Raw genomic sequence first — 27,967 nt, forward strand, 5'->3', positions numbered from 1 at the left:
CTCTGAACTTGGGAATCACTCTGGGTCACTCTCAGGGCTTAATCCTGTACTCAGAAATCACTCCTGGGGGCCAGAGTGGTAGCGCAAGTGGCTAACCTAGGACGGACCGTGGTTCGATCTCCCTCCATCCCATATGGTCCCCCAAGCCAGGAGTGATTTCTGAGTGCAGAGCCAGGAGTAAGTGAGCACCTTCCCAGCTGAGCTCTGTCACAACCTGTTGCCCCTCCACCCCTCAAGAACCAAGTGTGACCTCTTAGGAGAGAAGAGACTTGATCGGACCCCAGACGGACGGAGGGGAGCACCCACCGCTTCAGCACCCCGGCCGGGCCAGGAGAGGGACCCTGGCCCACCCGGTTCAGAGCATCTCACTGTTGACGTTGCTCAGGGACCTGAGGCTGCCCGAGCGGAAGCTCTTCCTCCTCACGCTTCGCAGGTAGTTGCGATACAGCATGACGCTGATGACACGAGCCTGGAACTGCTTGGAGACAATGTAGTAGAGGATGACGTCCAGGCAGGTGCTGAGGTTCATGAGGAAGGTGGTGAAGGTCCCCCAGGGGCCCAGGCCGCCGTTGTCGCCACCTGCCAGCATGAGGAGCGCGAAGCAGATGTGGAAAGGCGTGAAGCAGACCAGCACCTGCAGCACCAGCGTGACGATGATGCGGATGGACTTCTCCTTGACCTTGGGCTTCAGCTTGGACGTGCGGCCCCTCAGCAGGCTGTGCACGATCACCAGGTAGCAGCCGATCATGATGCACAGTGGCGTAAGGAAGAAGAAGATGAGCCGCGTGAAGTTGAGCACATCGGCCGCCCGCGTGTGGACCAGGCTCGACAGGTGCCGGCAGGTGGCCGGGCTAGGTCCCGGTGGCTCAGGGTCCCGATCTAGCAGCAGGAGCGGGATGGTGATGGCCAGGGTCATTGCCCAGACTCCCGCGCACGCCAGCATGGCCTTGCCCGTGTTCCTCAGCTCCTTGGCATGCTTGGGCTGCACAATGGCCATGTAGCGGTCGGCGCTGATGAAGGCCAACAGCCAGAGCGCCACGCTGGGGTACAGCACTGTGAGGGCCCCCAGGGCCTGGCAGAAGCGCTCCCCGAAGGGCCACTGGCCCCGGGCATAGTAGACCATGCGGAAGGGCAGGCTGACCAGGAAGACCAGGTCGAGCAGGGCCACGTTCATCATGTACACGGTCACCGTGGTCCGCTTCTTGGTGCTGCAGCTGAACACCCACAGGGCCGTGGTGTTGACGAATAGCCCCACCACCAGGATGCAGCCGTAGAAGACCAGGGCGGCGATGCGGTACTCGTAGGACTCCAGGTGCGGAGAAAGGCCCGCATGTGACCTGTTGTGTGGGGCTGTCATGTCCGGGCTGGCCACGGGCAGGACGTGGGGCACCTGTGTTGGAAACAGCCCGGTAGGCGAGTCAGAGGCCAGTGGTCGCCCCATGTCCTGTTTGCAGTCTAGAGAGTTTCCTGCCACTGAGCTGAGCTGTGAGGCTCGGTATTTCTGGAGAAGGACCTTCCAAATGGTCACGCTCATTTGTGGGAAATTCAAAATAAAAGATGGGGGCCCGGAGAGATAGCACAGCAGCGTTTGCCTTGCAAGCAGCTGATCCAGGACCAAAGGTGGTTGGTTCGAATCCCGGTGTCCCATACGGTCCCCCGTGCCTGCCAGGAGCTATTTCTGAGCAGACAGCCAGGAGTAACCCCTGAGCACTGCCGGGTGTGGCCCAAAAACCAAAAAAATAATAATAATAAAATAAAAGATGGGGCCGGCGAGGTGGCGCTAGAGGTAAGGTGTCTGCCTTGCAAGCGCTAGCCAAGGAAGGACCGTGGTTCGATCCCCCAGCGTCCCATATGGTCCCTCTAAGCCAGGGACAATTTCTGAGCGCTTAGCCAGAAGTAACCCCTGAGTATCAAATAGGTGTGGCCTGAAAAACCAAAAATAAAAATAATAATAATAATAATAAAATAATAAAAAATAAAAATAAAAGATAGTATGGCGGCCAGAGCGGTGATGCAGTGGTAGGGCGTTTACCTTGCATGCAGCTGACCCAGGCCGGACCATGGTTCAATCCTCGGCATCCCATATGGTTTCCCAAGCCAGGAGCAACCCCTGAGTGTCACCGGATGTGGCCCCAAATCCAAAAAAAAGATAGTATGGTAATAATAGGGCATTGTTATAATTAATGACAATACTACCAATTATTAATAATAATAATGCCCTGTTATTACCATAGAAACAAGGGCCAGGAAGACCCGCCCATGGGAGGAAGCTTGCTACAAACAGTGAGGAGTGAAGTCAGGGCAGAGAAGAGAGCACTATATGACAAAGATATTGGGGGAATGGTCACTTTGGCCAAGAACTGGGTGCTGAAAGGAGGGAAAGTGACAGGCATGATACCCCCTTCAGTAACAATATTGCAAACTACAGTATCTAAAAGGAGAATGGGGGAGAGAGTAAGAGAGAGACAGACACACAGAGAGAGACAGACAGAGAGATAGAAAGAGACAGAGAGACAGAGAGAGAGAGAGTGAGAGTCTACCCTAGAGGCAGGCAAGAGGAGAGTGGGAGAGAAACTAGAGACATTGGTATCGGAAAATGTGCCCCAGTGAAGGATGTTGTACATTGACTGAAATTCAATCAGGACCAACTTTCTGTGTCTCTCACAGTGATTCGTTAAAGAATTAATTAAAAGGAAAAGAAAGACCTTCCCAGGCCAGGGAATGGGCTCTGAGCAGTAGAACAGCTAGCCGCCTTGTATGGGAGACCCTGGGTCCCCTCCCCATCACCAGGGCACCCCTGGATACCACCAAGCAAAGTCCCGAGTTCTGAGCACTGTGCCAAGAGGAACCCCTCTCGGAAAAACAAAAGTGCGCCCTGTAATCCTCTCAGTACTCACATTTCCCTGTCCACCTGTCCATTGAACTTTTCTTTCTCCTGTCAGCTTCTCTTCCCCCATCCCATCCTCCCCCAAAGAGCAGCCTTTGCTTTAGGCCTTTTCCTGCTCCTCGACATGTCAAGTTTGGGTTGACAGCCTGGGCTTTAGTTCATTAGTGTGGGGTCTTGCGTGGGGCACTCTGGGTAATGGATTCCTGGTGGCCCTGCCCGAGCCTTTATTTCCGGCCAGTCAGGAGTGGCCTGCGATGGTCAGGGATTCGCCAGAAACCTTGTGTGTGCCCCACAGATATGGGGGTGTCAGTGAATGTGATTCTCCTCGGCATGCACCTCAGCTGGGTTCCTAGTTTCCACTCAATGCTGCTAAACTGTCTGGCAGCCCTGGTTGGTGATGCCTCAGACCTGAGTGAGCCTCTGCGCATAAAATAATGTGGTAGCACAGCGGTAGGGCACTTGCCTTCCACGCAGCTGACCCAAGATAGACATGGATTCAATAGTTCAATCCTCGGCATCCCATATGGTCCCCCAAGCCAGGAGTGATTTCTGAGCGCAGAGCCAGCCAGGAGTAACTCCTGAGAGCCATCGGGTATGACCCAAAAACAACAAAACAAACAAACAAAAACCCACAACTGGAGCATCTGAAACTAAGCATGAGCAAGCAGGAACCCAGCTGGTCAGAGTTGTCCTGGAATTCTCCTGCTGGAGCTGCCCGTCGGGGTCAGTGGTCAGTTGCTATGTGACTTGTGCTGGCTGAGATCAGAAAGGGATCTCTCAAATGCAGCCCCCAGCAGCTGCCCTTCAATAGTGCCTCGACCTCCCCCTGTGTGGGCACAGACCCTGGTCCATGCCTCACAGCTATTCTCCCGAATTAGCCCCATGTAGACTCAGGCCCTGAACCCAGAGCTCGGTTCAGCCTAATGGAGAGGTTTGTTCGGGTCTTGGGGCATTGTCATGAAACAACAACAACAACAAAAATAGCCCACTAACCACCCAAAAAACCCTATCTGTTTCCCCAGGGAAATGCTGTCCCCATCATTGTCATTCTCACCTAGGTCTGCTAGTTCCCTGTGACAAACTCAGTGATGTAAAAATAGACACACTACAAAGAGGTGGAATCTTGTACATGTGTATGTGTGGGGGGAGCATGGGAAATCTGGAGGTGTGTGCAGTTTCCTCCAGAAAGGTCACTTGGTTGGAGGGGCCGGCTGCAACCCAGCCCGAGGTGCTAGTCAGTAAAAACAAGGGTGATAGAAGATTCAGGAAGCACTGGAGGCTGGGGAGACATGAGCCAGAGCCACTGCTGTGAGTGTATAGATAGAAATAAGTGGCTTCAGACTTCTCCTCCACCTCCCACCTTCCCTCCATGACTTCAGCCCCTCTGCCTGACACTGAGCTCACCCATGGGGCAGGAGCCAGATTCTCTCCATTTTAGAGCAGAGCAAGAATTCAAATGCCCAAATACTGATGAGGCTGAATAATCATTTCTTTTTTTTTTTTTTTTTTTTTTTTTTTTTTTTTTTTTTTGGTGTGGTTTTTGGGTCACACCCGGCAGTGCTCAGGGGTTACTCCTGGCTCCATGCTCAGAAATTGCTCCTGGCAGGCACGGGGGACCATATGGGACGCCGGGATTCGAACCGATGACCTTCTGCATGAAAGGCAAACGCCTTACCTCCATGCTATCTCTCCGGCCCCTGAATAATCATTTCTACTCAAAACAGAACGCCCAAGGAAATTGAGTTTCTGGTATCAGGTAGAAGCGAAGCCTTTGGGCTTTCTGTTTTGTTTTGTTTTGAATCTTTTAACTGTCTCTTTCTAAATAGAGGTTCATGTTAATGACATTTTATATCCCCTTTTTACCTTTTGACTTCCCCCACCACCACCTCTTAATTCTGTCCTTTTAATTCCATGCTTACTAATAATTTCTGGGGAGATCTTTCCCCACACGGGACCCCAGCTGTAACTTCAGCGACAGAGCTTGTACCCCTGTGGCTCGGGATAGAAAACCCCGGTGCATGGGGCATGTATCTTATCTCAAGGGCATTCCACCGAACGGGCAGAGGACCAGCCCACAGGGCCGCTCTCTGTTGCAGAGTTTTGCAATGTAGCTGACACTAGTCTAGTCTGCTCCTAAAAGGCTTTCAGTCCTGGGGCTTAAGTACTGAGTTTTCTCTTTTCTTAACTGTCTTTAAGTGCATTTAGTGTAACACCGGTTACTGAAACCAAACAACAAGACTCCTGCATAGATTGATGCTCACTGACCTCAGCTCAGCATTTCTCTGAGATTACAGGCATTTACATCGGTGCAAGGCGATCCCACAGAGAAGCAAGAAATCGAACCCCTTGCTACAGATTTCTCCCCATTCCCTCTCTCACTCACTCCAAGCCCCATCGAGGTTCAGGAAGGAGTGAAAACTGACTGGGGCAAGGTACCTCCCCATTTTCTGAGCCCCCCCCCCCCCAAGCCATGAGCAGGAGATAAATGCTTACTAACCTCCTCGTTGTCAAACCTCTGGCTCCAAGTGGGACATTTGGGGGAGTTGCTCCATTCTGTGGAAGAGAGAGCTCTTCGAGTGACTCGTGTGAAAATGGCTCTTTCTAGAAACCCTTGTCTTCGGCTGGTCCCCAGCTTTATAAGGACGCCTGTCAAAGCCCCTGCTTGGTGGTGGAGTGACTTCACTTGCTTCACTCGCTCTGTCCGGAAACTCTTAACATGAGGCTCCTTCAACTTCTGACTTTACCCTGGATGTGGTTTTTCTCTGCCACAAATGATTTATATTTGAAGTCAGTCACACTTTGCATAAACTTCTCTCCTAAATGCCTTTGCCTGCATGAAAGGGAACCAGACAAAAGGGGTGGGGAGATAATCTGTATTATTTAACTTTGCTTTTTATTTTTTTTAAGTCTACAGCACCTAGAAAGAGCATGAGCCCTGATGCTAGCTAGAAGGGGGCTCAGAACCCAGCTTCTCTGTTTTCTGAGCTGTGCCAATGGGATCCTTTTATGTTCCAACCCTGAATCTTTGTTGTGACTTGATAAGAGTCCTCGAGAACTCTAAACCAGAAAATTTGCAGCATTATTACCTCGTAGTAGTCTATAAACATTTAACACTTGGCTACACTTTTTAAAAAGAAAACTCTGGGGCCGAAGAGATAACACAGCAGTATGGCATCTGCCTTGCAAGCAGCCGATCCAGGGTGGACAGTGGTTCGGTGGTTCGAATCCTGGCATCTCATATGGTACCCCGAGCCTTCCAGGAGTGATTTCTGAGCACAGAGCCAGGAGTAACCCCTGAGCACCGCAGAGTGTGTCCCAAAAACCAAAAAAAAGAAAAAAAGAGAAAAGAAAATAAAAAAGAAAACTCTTCATTTACCTAGTAGTCTAAACAGATAATGCTTGGCTACAAAGTGAAAAAAGAGGAAACTGTGTTTACCTAAACAGATAACCCCTTGCTACAAAATTTTGGAAATCTCTGGCGCATCCAGCAATTTTTTCTGTGTAAACACACCTCGAGGTTCCCATGGGAAAGCTTGGTGATCTGCTTCTGCTGGTGAATATTTGCTCTGAAGGTGCGTTTTGCTTTGGTGCATCCTGTCCCTCAGTCACAGAGGAAGCTGAGAAATCCCTCCTTTTGCACCATCGGCCCTGCAGACTGCTCTGAGACCACTGCATGGTCTGGGGTGCACGGTTTCACCGTGTAAGCAGCGTTGTAGCCCGTGAGGGGAACCGAAACCAGCGGAAAGGGAAGCCAGGCACCCCAGGCCAGCCCTGCCTGGCTCTGTGCCCTTTGCTTATTTTCTCTTTTCCAAAAGGGTACCTCAGAAAAAAAAAAGGGGGGTGGGTACCTCTCAGGGGCCAAAATGTTTAGCACAGTGATAGGGCATTTGCTTTGCACATGGCTGACACAGGACGGACGTGGGTTCGATCCCCTGGCATCCCATATGGCCCCCCGAGCATGCCAGGAGTAACCCCTGAACACCGCTGGTTGTGGCCCAGAACAACAACAACAAAAAGGGCTTTCTCATCTACTATGCTAGCCCGCCGGGTGCCTTGTCTTTGTGTTGGGTGTCACCTTGGGGAAAGTGCAGGAACCCTGGGATCTCGGCTTGTCTTTTTGAATTTAAGCCCCTTTGTTGGGCTTATACTTTTTGAGAAAGAATCATGCCAAGCCAGTGACTTAGGGAGTTGTATTGGGGGGTGGGGGGCAGATAGCAGGGCTATGGCTTTGGCAGAACTCATGACTTGTGTTAGGTTCTGCCTTATTTTACCTAAAACAAAGGTCATCCCTGGTTTTTTTGTATGGGCTTGTTCACAATTTGGATTTACCCCAAACAGATTGTCTTGCTTGTAAACCTGGTAGGACTGGCTCAGGATAGCCTGAGCTATCTGCCCTTACTCTGTCCTTACTGCCCGACCCAGGGGTGGTCTCTGGATTCAATAAAAATAGCAGTTCAGGCAGGCAGCTCGGTAGGGATACCAGGTAGAAGCCTGCCAAACTACCCGTATTTCACTCTCAGCCTGGTTTGGATTATTTCATGTGCGACCCTGATTCAGAGTCTCTCACCTGGTTTTGGAGCAACGTCTGTGTGTGTTTGGGGGGGGGGGGGGATGGTGTATGGGTGATTTTACAGCCTTGCATGCGTAGGTCTCAAGGTTACTACCCCAGCCTGGGTGTCCCCTCCTGAGCAGTGCCAGACTGAGTTTCCCAGCCCAGCAACAGGCAACACCAGAACAAGAAAGAACAAGTGATTTCCGCTCAGGCCTTTGGTCGCATTCTCTAGTCCTTTTGATTAAAAGTGGCACCGTTGGAGTTGCTCTGTGGCCATGTAGTGCTAGGGCTGGAACCCAGGGCCCCCTACAGCCCCCCACAATGTAGCCTTGATGTGGAGGATCTGTCAGGGTGACCAGCTCGGGAGACCCAGACACAGCCTGTACTGCACTTCCTTGTGTCTCTAAATGTCGTGAGGGCCACAGCAAAGTCAGAACCCCTCCATTTCTCCCTGCTACCATGGGCTTCACAGCTGCCTCAACTAACCACCTGCCCCCTGCACCCCATCCATTATATCCAGATTATTTGTCCCAATACCCCACCTACAACCACTGTGCCCGCTTCCCGTCACAGGGCCCCAATGACCACCCCACACCCCATCTTCTCTTGGGAAATTTCTTGTGGTTTGGTGCATCTTGGAGCTCACTGGTTTTTCTCAGCTGCTGTACTCAGTTGCTCTTTGTTAGCTTTTGGGTCACACACACGGTGGCACTCAGGGGTGTGCACTCAGAAATCACTCCTGACAGGCTCTTGGGACCATATAGGATGCCGGGAATTGAACCCGGGTTACTGTGTGCAAGGCAAATGTCCTACCCACTGTGCTATTGCCTCAGCCCCCTGCCCCACTTTTTTGGGGGCCACACCCAGTGACACTCAGGGGTTACTCCTGGCTCTGCGCTCAGAAATCATTCCTAGCAGGTTCAAGGGACCATATGGGATGCTGGGAATCGAACCCAGGTCAGCTGTGTGGAAGCCAAACATCTAACTGCTGTGCTATTGTTCCAAACTATTTTCTTTTTTCTTTTTTTTTTTTAGGGGGGGGGGGGTTCGGGCCACACCCGTTTGATGCTCAGGGGTTACTCCTGGCTAAGAGCTCAGAAATCGCCCCTGGCTTGGGGGGACCATATGGGACGCCAGGGGATTGAATCGCGGTCCTTCCTTGGCTAGTGCTTGCAAGGCAGACACCTTACCTCTAGCGCCACCTCACCGGCCCCCCAAACTATTTTTTTTTTTATTTTTGGGCCACACCCAGTGGTGCTTAGGAGTTACTCCTGGCTGTCTGCTCAGAAATAGCTCCTGGCAGGCACGGGGGACCATATGGGACACCGGGATTCGAACCAACCACCTTTGGTCCTGAATTGGCTGCTTGCAAGGCAAACGCCGCTGTGCTATCTCTCCGGGCCCCCAAACTATTTTCTATTGAGGGTCACTCACCATATGCTTTTAAGTTTCCCCACCTGGTCCTGGGGCCCCCTCTAGTGGTAGGGGCTGGGGCCTTTACACTACATTGAGCTTTCTCTCTCCCTTCTTTTCTCTCTCTCTCTCTCTCTCTCTCTCTCTCTCTCTCTCTCTCTCTCTCTCTCTTTCTCTCTCTCATTGAGCTTTCTCTCTCCCTTCTTTTCTCTCTCTCTCTCTCTCTCTTTCTCTCTCTCATTGAGCTTTCTCTCTCCCTTCTTTTCTCTCTCTCTCTCTCTCTCTCTCTCTCACACACACACACACACACACACACACACACACACACACGTGCAAGGCAAATGCCCTACCCGCTGTGCTATCACTGTGGCCCCTCATGGTACCCTCTTTAGTAACAGTAGTGTCTAAAAGGAAAAAGAAAGTGGGGAGAAAGAAGAGAGAGGAAAGAGGAGGGAGGTAGGGTGAGAGAAAGACAGAGAGAAGAGAGAGAGAGAGAGAGAGAGATGTCTGCCATCGAGGCTGGCAAGTGAAGTGAAGTGAAGGCTCGGAGGGAAGCTGGGGACATCGGTGAAGAGAAATAGACACTGCTGAAGGGTGTTGGACATTGAGTAAAAATCATAAATATCTTTGTAACTGTGTCTCTCACAGTGATTCAATTTAAGAATGTATTTATTAAAAATAAGAAAGTTGGGGGCCGGAGCAGTGGCGCTAGCCTAGGAAAGACCCGGGTTCGATCCCCCGTCGTTCCGTATGGTCCCCCCAAGCCAGGAGCAATTTCTGGTGCATAGCCAGGAGTAACCCCTGAGCCTCAATGGGTGTGGCCCAAAAAACAACCCCCAAAATAAATAAATAAAAATAAGAAAGTTTTCATAGACCCTCCTGTTAGGGGCTGGTGCCTCCCCTTAACTTTACAAAATAGTTTGTTTCTGTTCCATTTTTCAGTCTGATTTAGATGAAGTGAATTGTTTGGGGCCAGGGAGCACTCTGAAGAGATGCTTTGGGGGTGCAGAGGGCTACTCCCTGTGGTTCCTGGCCTGAGGACATGGTGCTACTGGGGACCCAGACTTTCCAGGTCATCCTGGCATTGTTTGGACATCTTCAGGGCTGCACTCTGCATTGCTCTCAGGGCACCCAGAAAATAGAATAGAATCTGGGTACACACTGGGTACAGTGTGAACCTTGACCCCCGTGCTCTCTTTCTGACCCTCTAGCTGGGTTTTTGATCTTCATGCTTGAGCCCAGCTTTTCAGAGCAAGAGTGTAAGTGGGTTTAGGTGGTTTTGCAGTGAGGGGGATGGATGTAATAACAGGTCCTTGAGGAATGTGTCTGCCGTGGAATGTGACCAGTTCCTGTTGGTCAAAAGTGGCGTTTCTGTTCTTGCCTCCTTTGTTCCCTTCCCAATCTCACTGTTGTGACCAGGGACCCCCCCCCCCCCCGGAAGACCTGGAAACTGAGCCTCCTCTGGGCTCTGTGCCTTTGGGGGACTCCCTAGTGAGTGTGAAAGCTGGAGAGGGCAGTAGCAGGAACCCCCCCCAAATTCTGTGCCACCCCATCTGGGTCCTGCAGGACTCAGCTTCCAGATTTTCAAGAACCCAATTCTCTGCAAGGAGCCATTGAACTACTCCCTCACCCTCTGTAAGCTAAGTGGCTCAACTATATTTATTTTTGCCCCCACCCAGCAGGGCTCAGGAGTACCCCTTACTCAGTGCTCAGGGATTGCTCCCAATGATGCTCACAGGACCATGTGGTTCCAGGGATCAAGCCTGGGACTCCCCACATGCAAAGCTTACATACATGGCAGCCTCTGGAGCCATCTCCTAGAGCTCTAGTTAAGGGAGATGACCTGTCAACCTTACAGGCCACTTTTCTTCCCACTGTGTCGCTCCGAGACATTCCTTAGTTGCCATGTTTATCTTGTTCCTTGCTTCCTTTCTCCTGGCTGTCCTTCTGCTTTGGCTCTCACCCTGACATCCTGCACATATCCCAGTCTCTCTTGTCCTCCATAAGCATTGATGGAATGGAATAAAGTGTGTTTGGTCATCAACTGATGGGAAGGGAACTGTAATGAATCTATGCTGTTAAATCCTTTGTTGAGTGTGTGTGAATCCACGAACAGTCCCCAGAATGATAAATTACTTCCCATCCCCTTGCCCCCTTTCTGGGGGAGACCTTGGTAATATTTATCCGCAGCAAATAATAATCCACACAGACAAGAAGGTTAGGGTGTAAAAGATTGGGCAGAGAGAGAGAGAGAGAGAGAGTCCTCTTGCAGCCTGCAAACAGCTTTCGCAAAAGGACCCCTCTTCCCTGTCCATCAAGCTATTTATTGACAACTCCACATCGCCCCCACCTAGAAGATCTAGGTGGGGCAATAGTCACAGAACAATCCTAAGGAAATAATTTTATATACAACAATTCCAAGATTAATCTTATGGAAACTTTTTCATATACTACAGGAACATCCTTGGCCCCGAACACACCCGGAGGACGGAAGTTGACCCTCGGTGGCAGACTGGGTCAACAAGCTACCAAGACTCTTTATTTGTGGGGGGTCACGCCTGGGGGTGCTCAGGGGTTACTCCTAGCTCTGCACTTGGCAGGCACAAGGGAGGAATGTTAGGGACAGAACCTGAGTCATCTGTGTAGCTGTGTGTAAGACAAATGTTTTAATTCAGGGGTCTCAAACTCAAGTCCTAGGGGCCACAAATGACTCTCCATACAACATTTTGTGGCCCTGCCCTAGAGGAATCTTTTTTTGTTTTGTTTTGTTTTGTTTTAGTTGTTTGGGTCACACACCCCAATGTTCAAGGCTTACTACTGACTTTGCACTCAAGGATCACCCCGACTTTGCCTTCTGTGGCCCCCAGGTAAATTGAGTTTGAGACCCCTGCTTTAATTGATCCAATCTGAGCTAAGATTTTTGTTTGTTTGTTTGTTGTTTTGAGGCCACACCCGGTGGCACTCAGGGTTTACTCCTAGCTCTGTGCTCAGGAATGGCCCCTGGCAGGCTTGGGGAGCATATGGGATGCCCAGGATTGAACCTGGGTCTGTCCCTCTCTTAAACTCACTCACTCTCTCTCTCTCTCTCTCTCTCTCTCTCTCTCTCTCTCTCTCTCTCTCTCTCTCTCTCTCTCTCTCTCTCTCTCTCTCTCTCCCTCTCCCTCTCCCTCTCCCTCTCCCTCTCCCTCTCCTTCTCCCTCTCCCTCTCCCTCTCCCTCTCCCTCTCCCTCTCCCTCTCTCCCTCTCTCCCTCTCTCCCTCTCTCCCTCTCTCCCTCTCCCTCTCCCTCTCCCTCTGCCTCTGCCTCTGCCTGCCACCACATCTAGAACCACTAGATGGCGGTGATGAGCTGGCTCCTACTTGCAGTACTCTGCTTGGAAAAGGTTTCCAAACAGAACAGGTGGAGAGGGCCAGAGTGATAGCACAGTGCTAGGGCTTTGCCTTGCATGCGGCCCATCCAAGATGGACCTCGGTTCGATCCCCGGAGTCCCATATGGTCCCCCCAAGCCAGGGGCGATTTCTGAGCACATAGCCAAGAGTAACCCCTGAGCGTCACTGGTTGTGGCCAAAAAAGAAAAAAAAAAGGAACAGGTGGAGAGAGGTCAGGCAGGTAAAACAGAACACGGGCAGTTCCCATTCTGTACATCTGCTTCTAAGAGTGGACGTAATTCTTCCAAAGGTACATGACGGGGCTGGCAGGGGTTCAAGGCCTTGCAGTACCTGCCCTGGGTTCTGGCTTCAGCATCACACGGTCCCCCATGGAATGATCCAAATCCTGTTCACCCAAATCCATCTTCAGATCTTTCCAATTCCTGGGGAGAAAATGGAGAGACTGCTATGATGTGAAGTGAAGAATGACTTCAGGTTCTGGGCGAATGAGTCTGACCAGCACAGTTAGAGTCACGGTAACAGAAGGCGGGAAAAATACTGTTCCTGAGGCAACATCAGATCAACCAGGGAAAGAATTGGTTTGGTTTTGTGGGTTGTTTTATTGGGGGGGGGGGGTTTTCTGGAGAGACGTGGGAATGCCATTTTCTCTTTTCTGTTTCTTGTTAGGGTACACCCAATGTTTTTACCTTGTGTTGTAACTATTAGTAAGAAAAAAAAAAAGAAAACAGCATGACATCCCTGAGGTGAACGTGGGGAGGGCATGAAGTGGGGAAGGCATTTGCCTCTCACGTGGCCAGCCCATGTTTGGTCCCCAGCATCCAAACACCATCAGGAGTGATTATTGAGCACAGAGCACAGAGCCAGGCAGCTCGCCAGCTAGGTAACCCAAACACTAAGCAGAACGAAATTTAAGAATATTCTCGAGGGCCAGAGTGATAGCACAGCAGTAGAGTGTTTGCCTTGCATGCAGACAAGCCAGGATGGACCTGGGTTCAATCCCCAGCATCCTATATGGTCCCCTGAGCCTGCCAGGAGCGATTTCTGAGTGCAGAGCCAGGAGTAATCCCTGAGCATTGCCAGGTGTGGCCCCAAAACCAAAACCAACCAAGCAAACAAAAGAACAGTCACAAGAATCTCTAACCTGATTCTTGTCCCAGGTCTATAGTGTTTCAGCTTCCTCCGGGCCCCAGCAGAATGGCCCCCTTTGAGCACGTCTTTTTTTTTTTTTTGGTTTTTCGGGCCACACCCGTTTGATGCTCAGGGGTTACCTGGCTAAGCGCTCAGAAATTGCCCCTGGCTTGGGGGGACCATATGGGACGCCGGGGGTCCTTTCTTGGCTAGCGTTTGCAAGGCAGACACCTTACCTCTAGCGCCACCTCACCGGCCCCTTGAGCACATCTTTTCATAGCTCCACATCTGTGTGTGTAGAACAGGCACTAAGAGCAAATAGAATGTTCTTCAAATGAGAGCCAGGGGGAGCCCAAGAGCCAGTTTGCTCAGAGTCCCTGCTCTGTGGGAATCAATGCCCAACTATCAGTTCTTTTCTTCTAATTATTTTGTTTTTTGTTCAATTTTAAAGCCACACCTGGTGTTACTCAGGGCTAACTCCTGGCTCTGCACTCAGAAATCACTCCAGCCTGGGCTCAGGGGACCCTTGAGATGCTGAGGATCGAACATGGTTGCCTGCTTGCAAGGCAAATGCCTTCCCCGCTGTGCTACTGCTCTGGCCCTAGTTGGTTCTTTTCTTAAACTTAAGGCCTTCGTGGTTCAAATCCCGGTGTCCCATACGGTCCCCCGTGCCTGCCAGGATAGATTTCTGAGAACAGAGCCAGGAGTAACCCCTGAGTGTCGTTGGATGTGACCCCCCCCCCCCAAAATAAACAAGGCTTTCATTTCCTCAGCAGACCCAGGGGTTCCCCCTTTCTGTGCAGGGGGAGGCCCTGTTTGCTCTCTCCGGGTCTCTTGTAACTATACGATACCCCCTTTCTGTAGTGCTCTGATACTAGATTTGTGAGAAAATACCCAGCACAGACAGAAGAGAAGTGGGTGCTGTAACCTCCCCGTGGTTCCCTGCACAGCACCCCAGCTTCCCGGCAGGCACTGCCTGGTCACTCCTGGGGGATTCTGGGGGGACCAGGCCCGAAAGGGTTTTCTCAGCAGGGACTACTTGCCTACCCCAGCTTCCCAGCAGGCTCTTGCCTGGTCCCCCCTGGGGGAGTCTGGAGGGAGTCTGGGGGGTTTTCTCTGCAGGTGCCACTTGCAGTGGTAACTGGTCACCACTAGGTGGAGCCATGGCACATCTGGGAATCCCTGTGGGTTCAGAACTTGAACCTGTGGCCCAGCCAAGAGGGACCAAACGCTTCCCTGTGGACCCTCTCCCTGCCTTCTTCTGCAACACGATTTTAGCCCTTCGGGAGCGTCAGAGATTTCCTGCACGCCAGGCCTTCGTTCTGCTGCTACCTGTCTTCACCCAGCCCTTGCTCTGCTGTACTGATGAGTATCAGTAGGAGCGCAAGATCCCTTTTCATCTCTAGCAAAACAAGCCCGCCTGTGGGCGAACTGTCACTTTTCCATTTTAGGGCACAGCAGCCTGGGTCTCTTCAAGTTAGTACAGTGTTTCTACATTGGCTTGGGCTGAGCCGACGTGGTTTCACTCGCCTGCACTGGCTCCCACTTGGTCCTAACAATTGTCTTGGCTTCTTAAGACTTAGGTTTGGATTTTGTTTTTTCCCTTTAAACAGGTCATGTGTGTTCCTGGATAACCGTTCGGTTTCTGTTCAGGGAACAGTGTGATTTAAGTCTCCTACCGGGTGATGGAAAGCTATTCCCTGGCTAGAGGAATGCTGTGGATTTTATTTTATTCAGTTGTTTGTTTGTTTATTGGTTTGGGGACCACACCTGGCAGCACTCAGGAACTACTCCTGGCTCTGCACTCAGAAATCGCTCCTGGCAGAAATTGCTCAGGGGACCAGATGGGATGCTGGGAATTGAACCTGAGTCCATCCCAGGTCAACCACGTGCCAGGTAAACACCCTACTGCTGTGCTATTGCTCCTGGCAGGCTTGGGGGTGGGGGGGCCATATGGGATGCCGGGATTCGAACCACCTACCTTCTGCATACAAGGCAAACGCCTTACCTCCATGCTATCTCTCAGGCCCCTTATTAATTTATTTTGGTTGACCTTGGTAGCCAGTTGAAACACTGCAGTCTGTTGAGTCCATTAGTTCCATAGAAGAAAGGTTGGTAGGTTGAATATGGTTTTGTTTTTTATTTGGGTTTGTTGTTGTTGTTGTTTGTTTTTGGGTCACACCTGGTGATGTCAGAGGCTTTAGAGGTTACTCTTAGCTCTGAGCTCAGAAACCACTCCTGCTTTTCTCTGCTGAGCCTGCCTACACGCCAAGACTATAACCTCTTCAGGACCCACACCCGGTAAGATGTCCTCACCCAACGCACATGGGGCCAATTCCTGCCGTGATTGGATACCCAGAGACTTATAAACCATGGCGGCCTTGCTCTCTGCCTTTTCTCTGCTGAGCCTGCCTACACTATAACCTCTTCAGGACCCACACCTGAAACTCGGCCGCTCCGCTTCGCGGCTGCGCTTATCTTGTAACCCCTGAATTCCATTTCTGCACATTTTAAGAAGCAATCTACAGCCTTGCGAATGGAGTAATTTTGCAGTACACCCCCATATTTACAGAAATCAAGATGGCTCCTCTAATAATCTAAAAAGTAGGAAACAAATAGGTATCCTCTCAAATAAGAAGTTTAGAGTAGAATTATGGAAAATGTTCAGGGAGCTCAAAAAAAAAAAAAAAAAGCATCGATAAACTTGACTGGAGCAAAATTAAGCATCAAGAAGATTTGTCGGGGCCGGGCGGTGGCGCTAAAGGTAAGGTGCCTGCCTTACCTGCGCTAGCCTAGGACGGACCGCGGTTCGATCCCCCGGCGTCCCATATGGTACCCCAAGCCAGGAGCGACTTCTGAGCGCATAGCCAGGAGTAACCCCTGAGCATCCGGGTGTGGCCCAAAAACCAAAAAAAAAAAAAAAAAAAAAAAGATTTGTCAACTGAAATTAGAAATTTTCACACTGAACTAACAGATCAGAAAAACTGAGCTTACCGAGGCCCTTATTCCTAGCCTGAAGAATGCTGGGAGGCTTGGCAGGCCCCCAGCCGTCCTTGTCTTTTTCCCCTGACTCCAGGCCTTCCCTGGGTGCCAGCTCAGATGGCCAGAAGTGAGTTCAGGTGGACTCTTTTTTTTTTTTTTTTTTTGGTTTTTGGGCCACACCCTGTGACGCTCAGGGGTTACTCCTGGCTATGCGCTCAGAAGTTGCTCCTGGCTTCTTGGGGGACCTTATGGGACGCCGGGGGATCGAACCGCGGTCCGTCCTAGGCTAGCGCAGGCAAGGCAGGCACCTTACCTCCAGCGCCACCGCCCGGCCCCCAGGTGGACTCTTAATGGTCTTCAGGTTCCCCCCTCCCTCCGTACTCCAGGGGGGGAGGTGTATGGGGTGGATTTCGGGCAAACATTTGGCTTCCGATTTCCTCCTTGATTCTGGAGACCAGCTCTTGCCAGGTATGGGGTTTGGGGAGGCCCCATACCAGAGCCTTTCTCCCTAGCCTCGGGAGTGCTGGGAGGCTTGGCAGGCCCCCAGCCATCCTTGTCTTTTTCCCTGACTCCAGGCCTTCCCTGGGTGCCAGCTCAGATGGCCAGAAGTGGGTTCAGGTGGACTCTTAGTGGTCCCCAGTTTCCCCCCTCCCTCTGTACTCCAGGGGGGGAGGTGCATGGGGTGGATTGCGGGCAGACATTTGGCTTCCGATTTCCTCCTTGATTCTGGAGACCAGCTCTTGCCAGGTATAGGGTTTTTCTCCTCTGGACTTCAGTTTTTCCCTGGGCACCGGTCTAGGTGGACTCTATAGGGGTCAACAGGCTTTCCCCCTATCTCTCCCTACACTAATGGGAATGCACTCTGGGAGGAGGGCAGGCTGATCTAGCACTGGTTTATGTTGGGACAGTCAGTGGAAATTTTTTTCTTTGTTTTCATATTGATAGTATTGTGTGCATATATTCTATATATCCATCTTGTATTGGGACCTTGATACTGCCCTACAAAGCTCATTTCTAATATTTTACTGCCTCAGTCCCAACCCTTACTTCCCCCCATCCTCCCATGTAGGTGCAGCTAATGACATGAAGCTCACCACATAGAGTGATAAGTGCAGCTAGAGAAATAACTACCCTGAAAACTATCCTAACAATGTGAATGAATGAGGGAAAAAGAAAGCCTGTCTCGAGTACAGGTGTGGGTGGGGTGGGGAGTAGGTAGATCCGGGAAATTGGTGGTGGGAATCCTGCACTGGTGAAGGGGGGTGTTCTTTACATAACTGTAATCATACAACTATGATTATATTTGTAATCACGGTGTTTAAATAAAGATAATTAAAAAGAAGAAGAAGAAAAGAAACCACTCCTGGCAGGCATCTGTATGTGATACTGGGGATTAAAACCAGTTAAGCCGTGTACAAGGCAAACACCCTCCCCACTATACTATCACTCAGGCCCCTTGTGTCAGGTCGAATTTTGGTTTTTGGTTTTTGGGTCACACCCAGCAGCGCTCAGGGGTTACCCCTGGCTCTATGATCAGAAATCGCTCCTGGCAGGCTCAGGGGAGGTAGGTCGAATTTTTAAGAAACTGAATAACTCCAGATACTCCTCATGGAATAAAGAGCATTTTAGGGAGGGAGGGAGGGAGGGAGGGAGAGAGAGGGGAGAGAGTTTGGGTTCAACCCCTGGAGTCCTACATGGTTCACCAAACACTTCCAGAAGTGATTCCTGAGTACAGAGCCAGGAACCAGTCCTGAACACCGCATGGGTGTGCCCCCCCCAATAATAAAAACAAAACAGCATGTTCATAGCCTGAGCTGTGTTTGCATCTCCCCAAGGGCCAGAGTCTGTCAAGCATCTCCATTTGCAAATTCACTGTTTGGGCTCTCTTCCCCCTTCCCTTTTGAACTTGGGGTGTTTTCTTCTGACCTGTAAGACATCTTCAAATTGGGACATAAGGTCAGAAGTTACATGTAGGTGGCCCGCCATCACTCAGGTTTGTGGAGCGGCTTTCTGGGCTCCTCCAGTGAGTGGCTGGCTGAAGAAACAGCGGCACATCAGGGCACAGAGTTTCGTTCAACACAGAGAAGAAATGTTTCCACCAGCTAGAGCAAGACTTCCAGGGAACCCAAGGCACATGGCTGAGTGCAAAGGCTCTGCAACTGTGGGAATTCTGACAGCCTCAGTGGTTGCCAGGGGCCAACGGGATAGGGGTGTGGACAGGCCGAGCTCAGAGTATTTCCTCAGCTCCCCCAAATGCTCTGGGGCTTGGCGGGAAGCCTGCAAGTGTGAGTCAGAGTCCAGCAAAGGCGCGAGGTCAGGAGCGACCCGTCCTGTGAACAGTGAACTAAACACGATAAGAGCAAACCTTTCCAGATGATGAAATTAGGCCATGTGCAAACCGTGTGAAAAACATGAAGGAGGTTTGGGGAGAAAACGAAAGTGTGAAGTACTATGTGTGAAAGAGAAACTCGGAAACATCCAGAACTCAGCCAGGGTGAAAGGAAGGAAAGGAACCAGGTTCACGGGGCCTGGTGGCTCACTGGTCAGCCTCCCTGTGCGAGGCTCACAGGCCGGCGTTGCTGGGGTCTAACTCAGGGTTTTATGCGTTAAAGACGTGTGTGCCCGTGATCCCTCAGCATGTGCTTCCTTGGCTCAGCTCCTGTCACTTTTTTTTTATTTTATTTTTTGTTTTGTTTTTGTTTTTGGGTCACACCTGCCAGTGCTCAGGGGTTACTCCTGGCTCGACGCTCAGAAATCCTCCTGGCAGGCTCGGGGGACCATATGGGATGCCGGGATTCGAATCACCATCCTTCCTTCATGCAAGGCAAATGCCCTACCTTCATGTTATCTGTCTGCCCCCACCCCCTTTTTTGATCCTGTCACTTTTAAACAATAATCTGAGTAGATAAAATTCTATGCTGTTAGTCAAGTGACACCACCATATAGGGCCAGTCCTATTTCCATCCTCAGCATTCCATATAATTCTCTGAGCACTGCCAGGAGCGATTCCTGAGCACAGTAGTAACCCCTGAACAAGGCTGAATGTGACCCCAAAATTAAAACAAAAGCAACAAGAATTCTAGGCAGCTGGCCCAGAAAGTAGTACAGCTGAGTGTTTGCCTTACATGTGGCCAGATTGGGTTTGATCCCGGCAGCCCCTAGGGCCTAGGATCTCCTGAGGCCCTCCAGGAGTGCCCCCACTGAGTGCAGAGCCAGGAGGAAGCCTTGAGCACCGCCGGGCATGGCCCCCAAACAAAGATTGTAGGCAGTGGCTCCTTATCAGTATTTTAATAGAATCGCGGGGCCCATCTCCTCTGGGTCTTTGCGAAATCTAAGGTAGATCTTGGCCCGGCATTTCTCAACCACTCTGATATCTTTCCGAATTAACCCACCCTGGCTTTCAAGATCTCATTGAAGTGTTGATGATTTCTTTGATCTGATCTGTGGGCCTCCCTCCCAGCCAGACCAGAGGTATCTGCTGGGAGCCCCACCACTTCCTCGAATGGAACCCATCTGTGCTGAGGCCTACTCCCAGCCCTCCCACCCCCAGCCCTTCCCACCCACTGTGGATCCTTCCTTGTTTCCTTTTCCTTCCCGCTGACTCGCTTTTCCCATTTCCGCCAAACCCTCGTTGCTCGGTCGGTTTCACAATTACTGTTTCCTTCCATGCCTTCTGCTCTCGTGTTTCTGGCATTTGCTCTTGCTGTTTCTGACCCACAGGTGCCAGTGCGGGTGATATTGGAGGGCAGTCTATGTGCCCCCAATTCAGCCACATCCTGACTGGCCTCTGGTGGCCTTGCTCCTCCCTCCCCACGCTGCTGTGTCTGTGTCCATGCAGAAGAAGCCTTTGGCTCGCCTGCTTGGGTCCCCCCACACTCAGGAGGGGCTGCTTGGATCTTGGCAATTTGGGGGGGACAGCAGGAAGCAAGCGTGGGGTACCTACCTTGCAGCACTGTCATGGATTGTTGTTCCTCATGTCTCTTGTGATCTTGTGTTTCCATGTGACATGGAGCATTGGGCCTGTCAGCTACTAGCCTTTTTTAATGGTCATTTTGGGACCACACTGAGCTGTACTCATGCCTCACTCCTGGCCCTGGAAGCCTGAATAGTTCCAGGAATTGGACCCAGGTTGGCGTGTTGGAGGCAAGGGCTAAAGTCTCTGGACTTGCCATCGTGTCTCTCTCTCTCTCTCTCTCTCTCTCTCTCTCTCTCTCTCTCTCTCTCTCTCTCTCTCTCTCTCTCTCTCTCTCTCTCTCAAATTTGTACCTTTTGACCTCCTTTTGGGCTTTCTTGGTCTCTGTCATCCTCAATACCACTATTTTTGGATCTTGTTCCCATCCCACTCCTCCTGTTCACCCATCCTGCCCCACAGACCCTTGGCTGAACTGCAGCGATCACCAGGCCAGCGAGCCCTCATGCTCAGGCTCTTCTTGTCGGCCACCTGAGGACAACAGCAGGACCCCTAGTGCCCAGCGCCTGGGCTGGCCACTCATCACTCATCCCAGGTCCTGAGTCTGCCCTGAGATGCCTTGGGTGATGGCCTGGAGGGAGTCGGTGGAGGGCTGTCTGTGCGTCCTGGTCGGCCTCACACCGCAGCTGTGTGGCACGATCCTGGTACTGCCATGGGCCCTTTAACTGTTGAAGGGGCTAGGCTGTTTCTCACTTTGGGCTGATGCTGTGAGCACCCTCAAGCCTGACTTTGGGGGTGCATGTGTGTGTGTGTGTGTGTGTGTGTGTCTGCATCTTTCTGTGGCAGAGAGGAGACGGGTGGATGGACATGTGTGTGGCCCAGCTTCAGCTCCAGGAGCAATTACTGGTGTGGTTCGGGAATGGGGAGCACTTGGAGCATTGCCTGCAAGGGTGTCGGCCCCATCCCTCAGGCCTGTGGGATGCATCCCAGCAGACCTTTCCGCCTCGGTCGGTCCCTTTCCTCAGGCTGCTTACGGTCTCAGAGCTGGGACTGGGCTTCAGCGGGTGGCAGCCAGGTCCCCGCCATCCTTCCTTGCTGCCCTGTAGAGTCGGTTCCGAGGTTTCCATTGGCCTGTCCTTGATAGGACTTAGAACCTTCATTTGAAAGATTCCCACTTCTGGGCAATAGCACAGCAGTGGGTAGGGCTTTTGCCTTGCAGGGGACCGACCCAGGCTCGATCCTCATCCCATATGGTCCCCTCAAACACTGCTAGGAGTAATTTTGAGTACAGAGCCAGGGGTAGCCCCTGAGTGAGACTGGTTGTGGCCCCCAAAATAACAAAACAAAACAAAACAAAATTCCTGTTGTCTTTGCTTTACACATACACACAAACACACACACACACAACTCTCTCTCACACACTCTCTCTCTCTCTCTCTCTCTCTCTCTCTCTCTCTCTCTCTCTCTCTCTCTCTCTCTCTCTCTCTCTCTCTCTCTCTCTCTCTCTCCCTCCACTGAAGTTCTCATTTCCTGCACTAATTCTGTGTTTCTGCCAAGTTCCTTCCAACTTCTTGGTTCTCGGTTTGGATGTTAGGGGCTTTCCTCAGGGTCCCTGAGGTCTGAATTATTTATATTTAAGTGGGAAACACAGGTCATGCCAGAGGTCCCGGGCCTGGCTGGCTCTGTGAGTCTGAGTTGCATCTGGACCTTTGGATCTTTTTCTTCCTCAAGAACTGTCAGAGACCCCAGAACACTGCCCACAGCTGCCTGCTCGCCTATCAGGTTTGAGTCTGGGCATCTCCAGTTCGTGTGCGAATCCCAGTGTAGATTGTCCTGAGGGCCCACTGCGGGCCTGTCACTGTTGTCCAAAGTTGTGTCTGACTCCCAGTGACACAGTGGTTTTTTCTCTCATCTATTCCCTTCCTGCCGTGGCTAGTTCTCCTGGCCTCATCTCTATTATCTCTGGGGATTCTCCTCTTATAGTGTTTCTGTCTTCCTGTCCCACAAATGCATGTCCTGTCTGTCTTTCTGTCCGTCCCTCTTCCTCAACTCGATCAGAAGTGATTTCTGCTCAGTCCGTTGATGTCCTTATGCAGTAGGATGGGTCTCGGAGCTCCTGGCCTCACTCAAGGTCCCTGTCACTCTGATCACCAGACTCCTTATTGATTGTAACTCAACCCCCTTCCCTTTTTGGGGGGTGGGGTGGGGTGACCCACCACTGTGCTCGACTTACTCCTGTGTCTATTCAGGGATCACTCCTTGTGTTGCTCAGGGGACCCTGTGGAATAGAGGATTGAACCCGGCGGGCCCTCCCCACTGTGCCATTGCTCTGCCCCCCCTCCCTTTTTAAGCCTTGCCTTAGTATTCGGAGAAGTGGGTGGAGTCCTGGTCTGTGGAAAATGCTCTGGCACCTGAGCCGCCCTCTTTGCCCAGTGGCCCTGGCAAGGTGTGCACTTTTGCTGAGGCCTCCTGCGGTGTCGGAGTTGGATCCGAGCTGGAGAAGTGTAGCCTGACCCCATCCCCAGTGCGCCAAGGGTGGGGGCTATGCTTCCCTGGTCTGTGGTCCTGGCCTGCGTGAGCCGTTGGGATGCTTTAAGGGAAGTGGTATTGTGGGCAAAGTCCTCACCAAGTGACAGTTGCTTGGTTTCTAAATTATTGGCCTTTATGCCTTGAACCTGAGGTTAATCGTTCAATGTCACAATAAATAATCACATTGGGCCCGGAGAGAGAGCACATTTGCCTTGCAAGCGGCCAACCCGGGAAGCACCTGGTTCCATTCCCAGCACCCATATGGTCCCCCAGCCTGCCAGAGGCAATTTCTGAGTGCAGAGCCAGGGATGACCCGAGTGCCACTAGTGTGGCCCAACAACCAATCAATCAATCAATCAATCAATAAAGTTTAAAAGTAAGAAAATAATCACAGCCCGAGTGAAGAATCCAGGCCCTGACTAGTAAAATGATATTATCATCCTGGTCTTATTCTCTCAGGAGTGTGGGGGGGGGGGGGTTTCAGGGGATCCAGGGGTTCCAGGCAGTTCGCAGGCCACCAGCCAGAAGGGAAGAGTCAGTGTTCAGCCCTGAGGACATGGCTTCCGTGCTAGGGACCCGCAGGCCATGCCAGTGGTGCTGGTGACTGAGACTGTCTCTGGCAGTCCTTGGGGGACCTTCCCTTGGTGCTTGGGATAGAACTGATGTCCGCTGCATTCACTGCAAGCTTTACTCTCCCTGATAGCTCTGCAGCCCCCAAAGCAAGGGAGGTAGCAACAGAGGTAGAGGAGGTAGAGGGGTCAGGACAAGGGTGGTGTGGGTGAGTTGGGCCAGGACCACAGGGTGCATTGGCTGCTCAACAGGTTTGGTGTACACACACACACACACACACATGCACACACGCACACACACACACACATACACACACACCTATTTTGAATAAAGAATAAAAGGTGGGGCCGGGAAGGTGGCGCTAGAGGTAAGGTGTCTGCCTTGCAAGCGCTAGCGTAGGACGGATCGCGGTTCGATCCCCCGGCATCCCATATGGTCCCCCCAAGCCAGAGGCGATTTCTGAGCGCTAAGCCAGGAGTAACCCCTGAGCGTCAAACGGGTGTGGCCCAAAAACCAAAAAAAAAAAAAAAAAAAGAATAAAAGGTGCTGCCTGGGTTAAGGGGAGGAAGCAGCAAGGAAGCATAGGACATGATTTAGGCAGACATGGTGCAGAGGCTGCATGTGGCAGGCAAGGCCTTGGAATAAAAGCCAGCTGACTCCAATGAAACTTTAACTACTTGTGAATTATTTATCCTACATCTTCAGGCCAGACCTGCCTACTGAAAGGGCTAGAGGTTCAGTGCCAAGGGAGTCCTCACCCTACACATGAACTCTATACTTTATATTTTATAATTAAATCTACAGGTGTTGGGAGCACCTCTCTCCTTTCATCCCATCTTACCAGCAGGCCTGTATGACTCTGACCTGTAAAGAAAAGTTCTCAGGGGAGACCTAGCAAGCTGCCAGGCAGCACTGACCTTAGCGCAGAGCTGGGGTTTCGGGGATGGATCATTCCATGCCCAAACCACAACACCTGCTGGTCACAAGCTGATTATTATTTTTGTGTGTAGTGTTGGTTTTGCGGAATGTTGCTTTGACGGGGAGGGGTGCTGGTCCACACCTGGAGATGCTCAGGGCTTACTCCTGGCTCTGCAGTCAGAAATCACTCCTGGAAGTACTATGGGATGCTGGGAATCTAACCCGGGTCAGCCACGTGCAATCACTCCAGCCCCAATGACAAACATTCTACTCTGACTTTGCTGCTGTTAGCAGCTTCCTTTGGCATATAGCTGTCCACTCACCTCACTCCTCCTCTCCCTGCTTCATCTCTCCTCCCTGCCTTCCTTTTCTCCCTGCCTCACCCCCATTCTTCTCCACTTACTCCCACCTCTGTGCCTCCCAGTGACACCTATTTGTAGGGGGTTTTACTCACCTGTGCTAAGCGTTGGTGCCCGTAGTGTGGACTGTTGGCAGTGGCATCTCTGCTGAGAGAGATAAGGGCCCAGTGAGCAGTCCTGATGCCAGAGCTTCAGGCATACCTCTGGTCACTCACTTCTCACTGACACATCTCCACAGGCCAGCGGCAGTCTTTTGGAATGTGATGTACCCTCTGAGCATCTTAGACACAGATAAGCATACAGCAACTTTTCTCTCTCTGCTTCACCTAAGGAGAAGCTTCTTGGAATGGGAGGTCAGTGGAGGCTCTGGTAGCATGACCATGGGGTGGTGGAAGAAAGGGTAAAGGTTGGGTTGGCATATGTGTGGAGGTGATAGACGAGTAGGTGGGGGTAGATAGACAGATGGTGGCTAGGTAAAGGAAGATGGATAGATGGCACAGTGGGTGGATGATAGATGGAAGGTGAATGGGTAGTTGGTGGGTGGGTCATGGAGAGATGAACAAAATTAAATGGATGATGGGTAGATGGATGGGTGAGTGGGGAGATGGATGAATGGGTGGGTGGGTGGGAGGGTAGATAGAGGGTGAGTGGATGGGTGGATGAATAAAGGGAGGGTAGATGGTGATAGATAAATGGGTGATGGGCAGATGTACTGATGGTGGCTAGATGAAGAAACCAGGATGGATCGATGGATGGATGGATTAATGGATGGATCAATGGATGGGTGGGTGGGTAGGTGGATGGATGGATCAATGGATGGATCGATGGATGGGTAGGTGGGTAGGTGGATGGATGGTGGGTAGATGATAGATTGAAGATAAATGGATAGGTAGACGGGGGATGGTCTGTAGAGGGACTGACAAATGATGAATGAATGGATGATTAATTAATGAATGTGTGGATGGATCGGTGAGTGGATGGTAGATGGATAGGTGAGTAGATGGATACGTGGGTGAAGGGAGTGTGGATACATGGGTAAAGAGTAGATAGTGATAGATAAATGGGTGGTGGATAGATGGATGGATGGATGGTGGCTAGATAAAGGAAGATGGATGTGGATGGTAGATAGATGAATTATTGAAGATGAATGGATAGATGGTAGATGGATGGACAGACGGACGGATGGATTGTCAGTGGATGGATTGATGGATAAATGGGTGGATGGGTAGGTGAGTGGATGCATGGGTACATCAGTCGGTAAATGGATAGTGGCTATATCATGGTGGCTGTATATTAGATGAGTGGTTAAATAAAGAAATAAACATGAGGGGCCGGCGAGGTGGCGCTAGAAGTAAGGTTTCTGCCTTGCAAGCGCTAGCCAAGGAAGGACCTCGGTTCAATCCCCCGGCGTCCCATATGGTCCCCCAAGCCAGGGGCAATTTCTGAGCGCTTAGCCAGGAGTAACCCCTGAGCATCAAATGAGTGTGGCCCGAAAAAAAAAAAATCAAAACAAAACAAGAAATAAACATGGTATTGTTCTGGCTTCATTTCCCTCCTTAGGTTTGAGCAATTGCAGTTCCCCCACTCCATGGACTCCTGTCTCCTGTGCTGTTCCCTGACCCTAACTTGATCCCTAAAGGAGGGTTGTTGTTTTTTTTTTGGGGGGGGGGAGGGCTGCCGTGCCTAGCTCAGAGAGCCCAGGCCTACTCACAGTGGTTCTCAGCCAACCTGGAGGCTGAGAATGAGAGGCCGCTCTGACCCTGCGGTATTGGGACCTAACAGGGTCACCTGGTGGTGTCAGGGATGAGCCGGATCGGCCACATTCCCACAGTCACCCCAACAACTGGACTAGCTGCCCATGGCCTCCTGCCCTTCTGTACCATTCTGTTAATCCCTGCTCCCTCGTGTTTCCCCCCCCAGCAGAGCTGCAGGCAGCCTGTGTCCCCCCTCCACTGTACTTCCCACCCCACCTCCCACCCTCAGCTACCCTGACTCACTGGCGTTTCCTCCTCCAAATTGGCTGATGCCGCAGTTCTGGGCAAAGCTGTGCGCTTCCCTCCTCACCGCTGGCCCAGCTCCCCTCAATCACTCCTTCCTCTGCACACCATGTGGCTGGGGTAGAGGGACATAACAGTGCCACTGTGGTCAGTGACAGCTCACCTAGCCGGGCACGCCCTCCTCCCCATTCCGCCCACAGCTTCCCTCCCAGCAGCTTGGGGAGTGAGGGCGACCTGTGCTTCAGAGCCCCAGAAACAGATCCAACATTTGTTCCTCTCTAAGTTTTTATTCAGTGGTGGCTTGGGGCCACATTCAGGGCCACATTTGGCAGTACGGGGTCATCTCTCATTGATGCTGCATGCAAGGGGAGAGGTGCACCCTCTGCTACTGAGGGACCCTGCAATGCTGGGGATTAACCCCGGGCTCTTGGACGCAAAGCTCATGCTTTTATCACCCCCACTTTGTTTTTTTTGTTTTTTGTTCTGTCTTGTTTTTTTTTAGTGTTTGAGTCACACCCAGCAATGCTTAGGGTTTACTCCTGACTCTACGCTCAGAAATTGCTTCTGGCAAGCTCGGGGGACCATATGGGATGCTGGGATTCGAACCACCTTCCTTCTGCATGCAAGGCAAATGCTCTACCTCTATGCAGTCTCTTTGGCCCGTGTTTTGTTTTGTTTTGTTTCGTTTGGGGTTACTTCTGGCTCTGCATTCATAAATCACTTCTGGAAACTCTTATCCACTGCTGGTGGGAATGCCGTCTAGTTCAACCTTTATGGAAAGCGATATGGAGATTCCTCCAAAAACTAGAAATTGAGCTCCCATACGATCCAGCTATACCACTCCTAGGGATATACCCTAGGAACACAAAAAATACAATACAAAAATCCCTTTCTCACACCTATATTCATTACAGCACTATTTACAATAGCCAGACTCTGGAAACAACCAAGATGTTCTTCAATAGATGAATGGCTAAAGAAACTGTGGTACATATACACAATGGAATATTATGCAGCCGTCAGGAGATAAGAAGTCATGAAATTTTCCCATACATGGATGTACATGGAATCTATTATGCTGAGTGAAACAAGTCAGAGGAAGATAGACGCAGAATAGTCTCACTCATCTTTGGGTTTAAAAAAAAAAAGACATTCTTGCAATAATTTTCAGAGACAAAAGAGAGGAGGGCTGGAAGTTCCAGCTCACTACATGAAACCTACAACAAAGAGTGATGAGTGCAGTTAGAGAAATAACTACATTGAGAAATATACTAACAATGTTAATGAATGAGGAAAGTAGAAAGCCTGTCTAGAGTACAGGCAGGGGTGGAGT

The 27,967-nt window shown here is 51.1% G+C and overlaps 2 protein-coding genes across 2 annotated transcripts in view; one reads left to right on the forward strand and one right to left on the reverse strand.

The window, feature by feature from the left end:
• The window catches only part of UBAC2 (UBA domain containing 2), a 130,258-nt gene that overhangs the window by 29,443 nt on the left and 72,848 nt on the right, over window positions 1-27,967 (forward strand). The gene's annotated exons all lie outside the window — the stretch shown is intronic.
• On the reverse strand, window positions 356-5,477 carry GPR18 (G protein-coupled receptor 18). The gene is made up of 2 exons (XM_049778628.1): window positions 5,385-5,477; window positions 356-1,390 (listed from the first exon to the last, which is right to left on the reverse strand). Exon 2 carries the CDS (start codon window positions 1,355-1,357, stop codon window positions 356-358), a length of 1,002 nt encoding a protein of 333 aa, XP_049634585.1. The 5' UTR covers window positions 1,358-1,390; window positions 5,385-5,477.

The sequence above is a fragment of the Suncus etruscus genome, chromosome 8 (assembly GCF_024139225.1).
Source record: "Suncus etruscus isolate mSunEtr1 chromosome 8, mSunEtr1.pri.cur, whole genome shotgun sequence".
NCBI lineage: Eukaryota > Metazoa > Chordata > Mammalia > Eulipotyphla > Soricidae > Suncus > Suncus etruscus.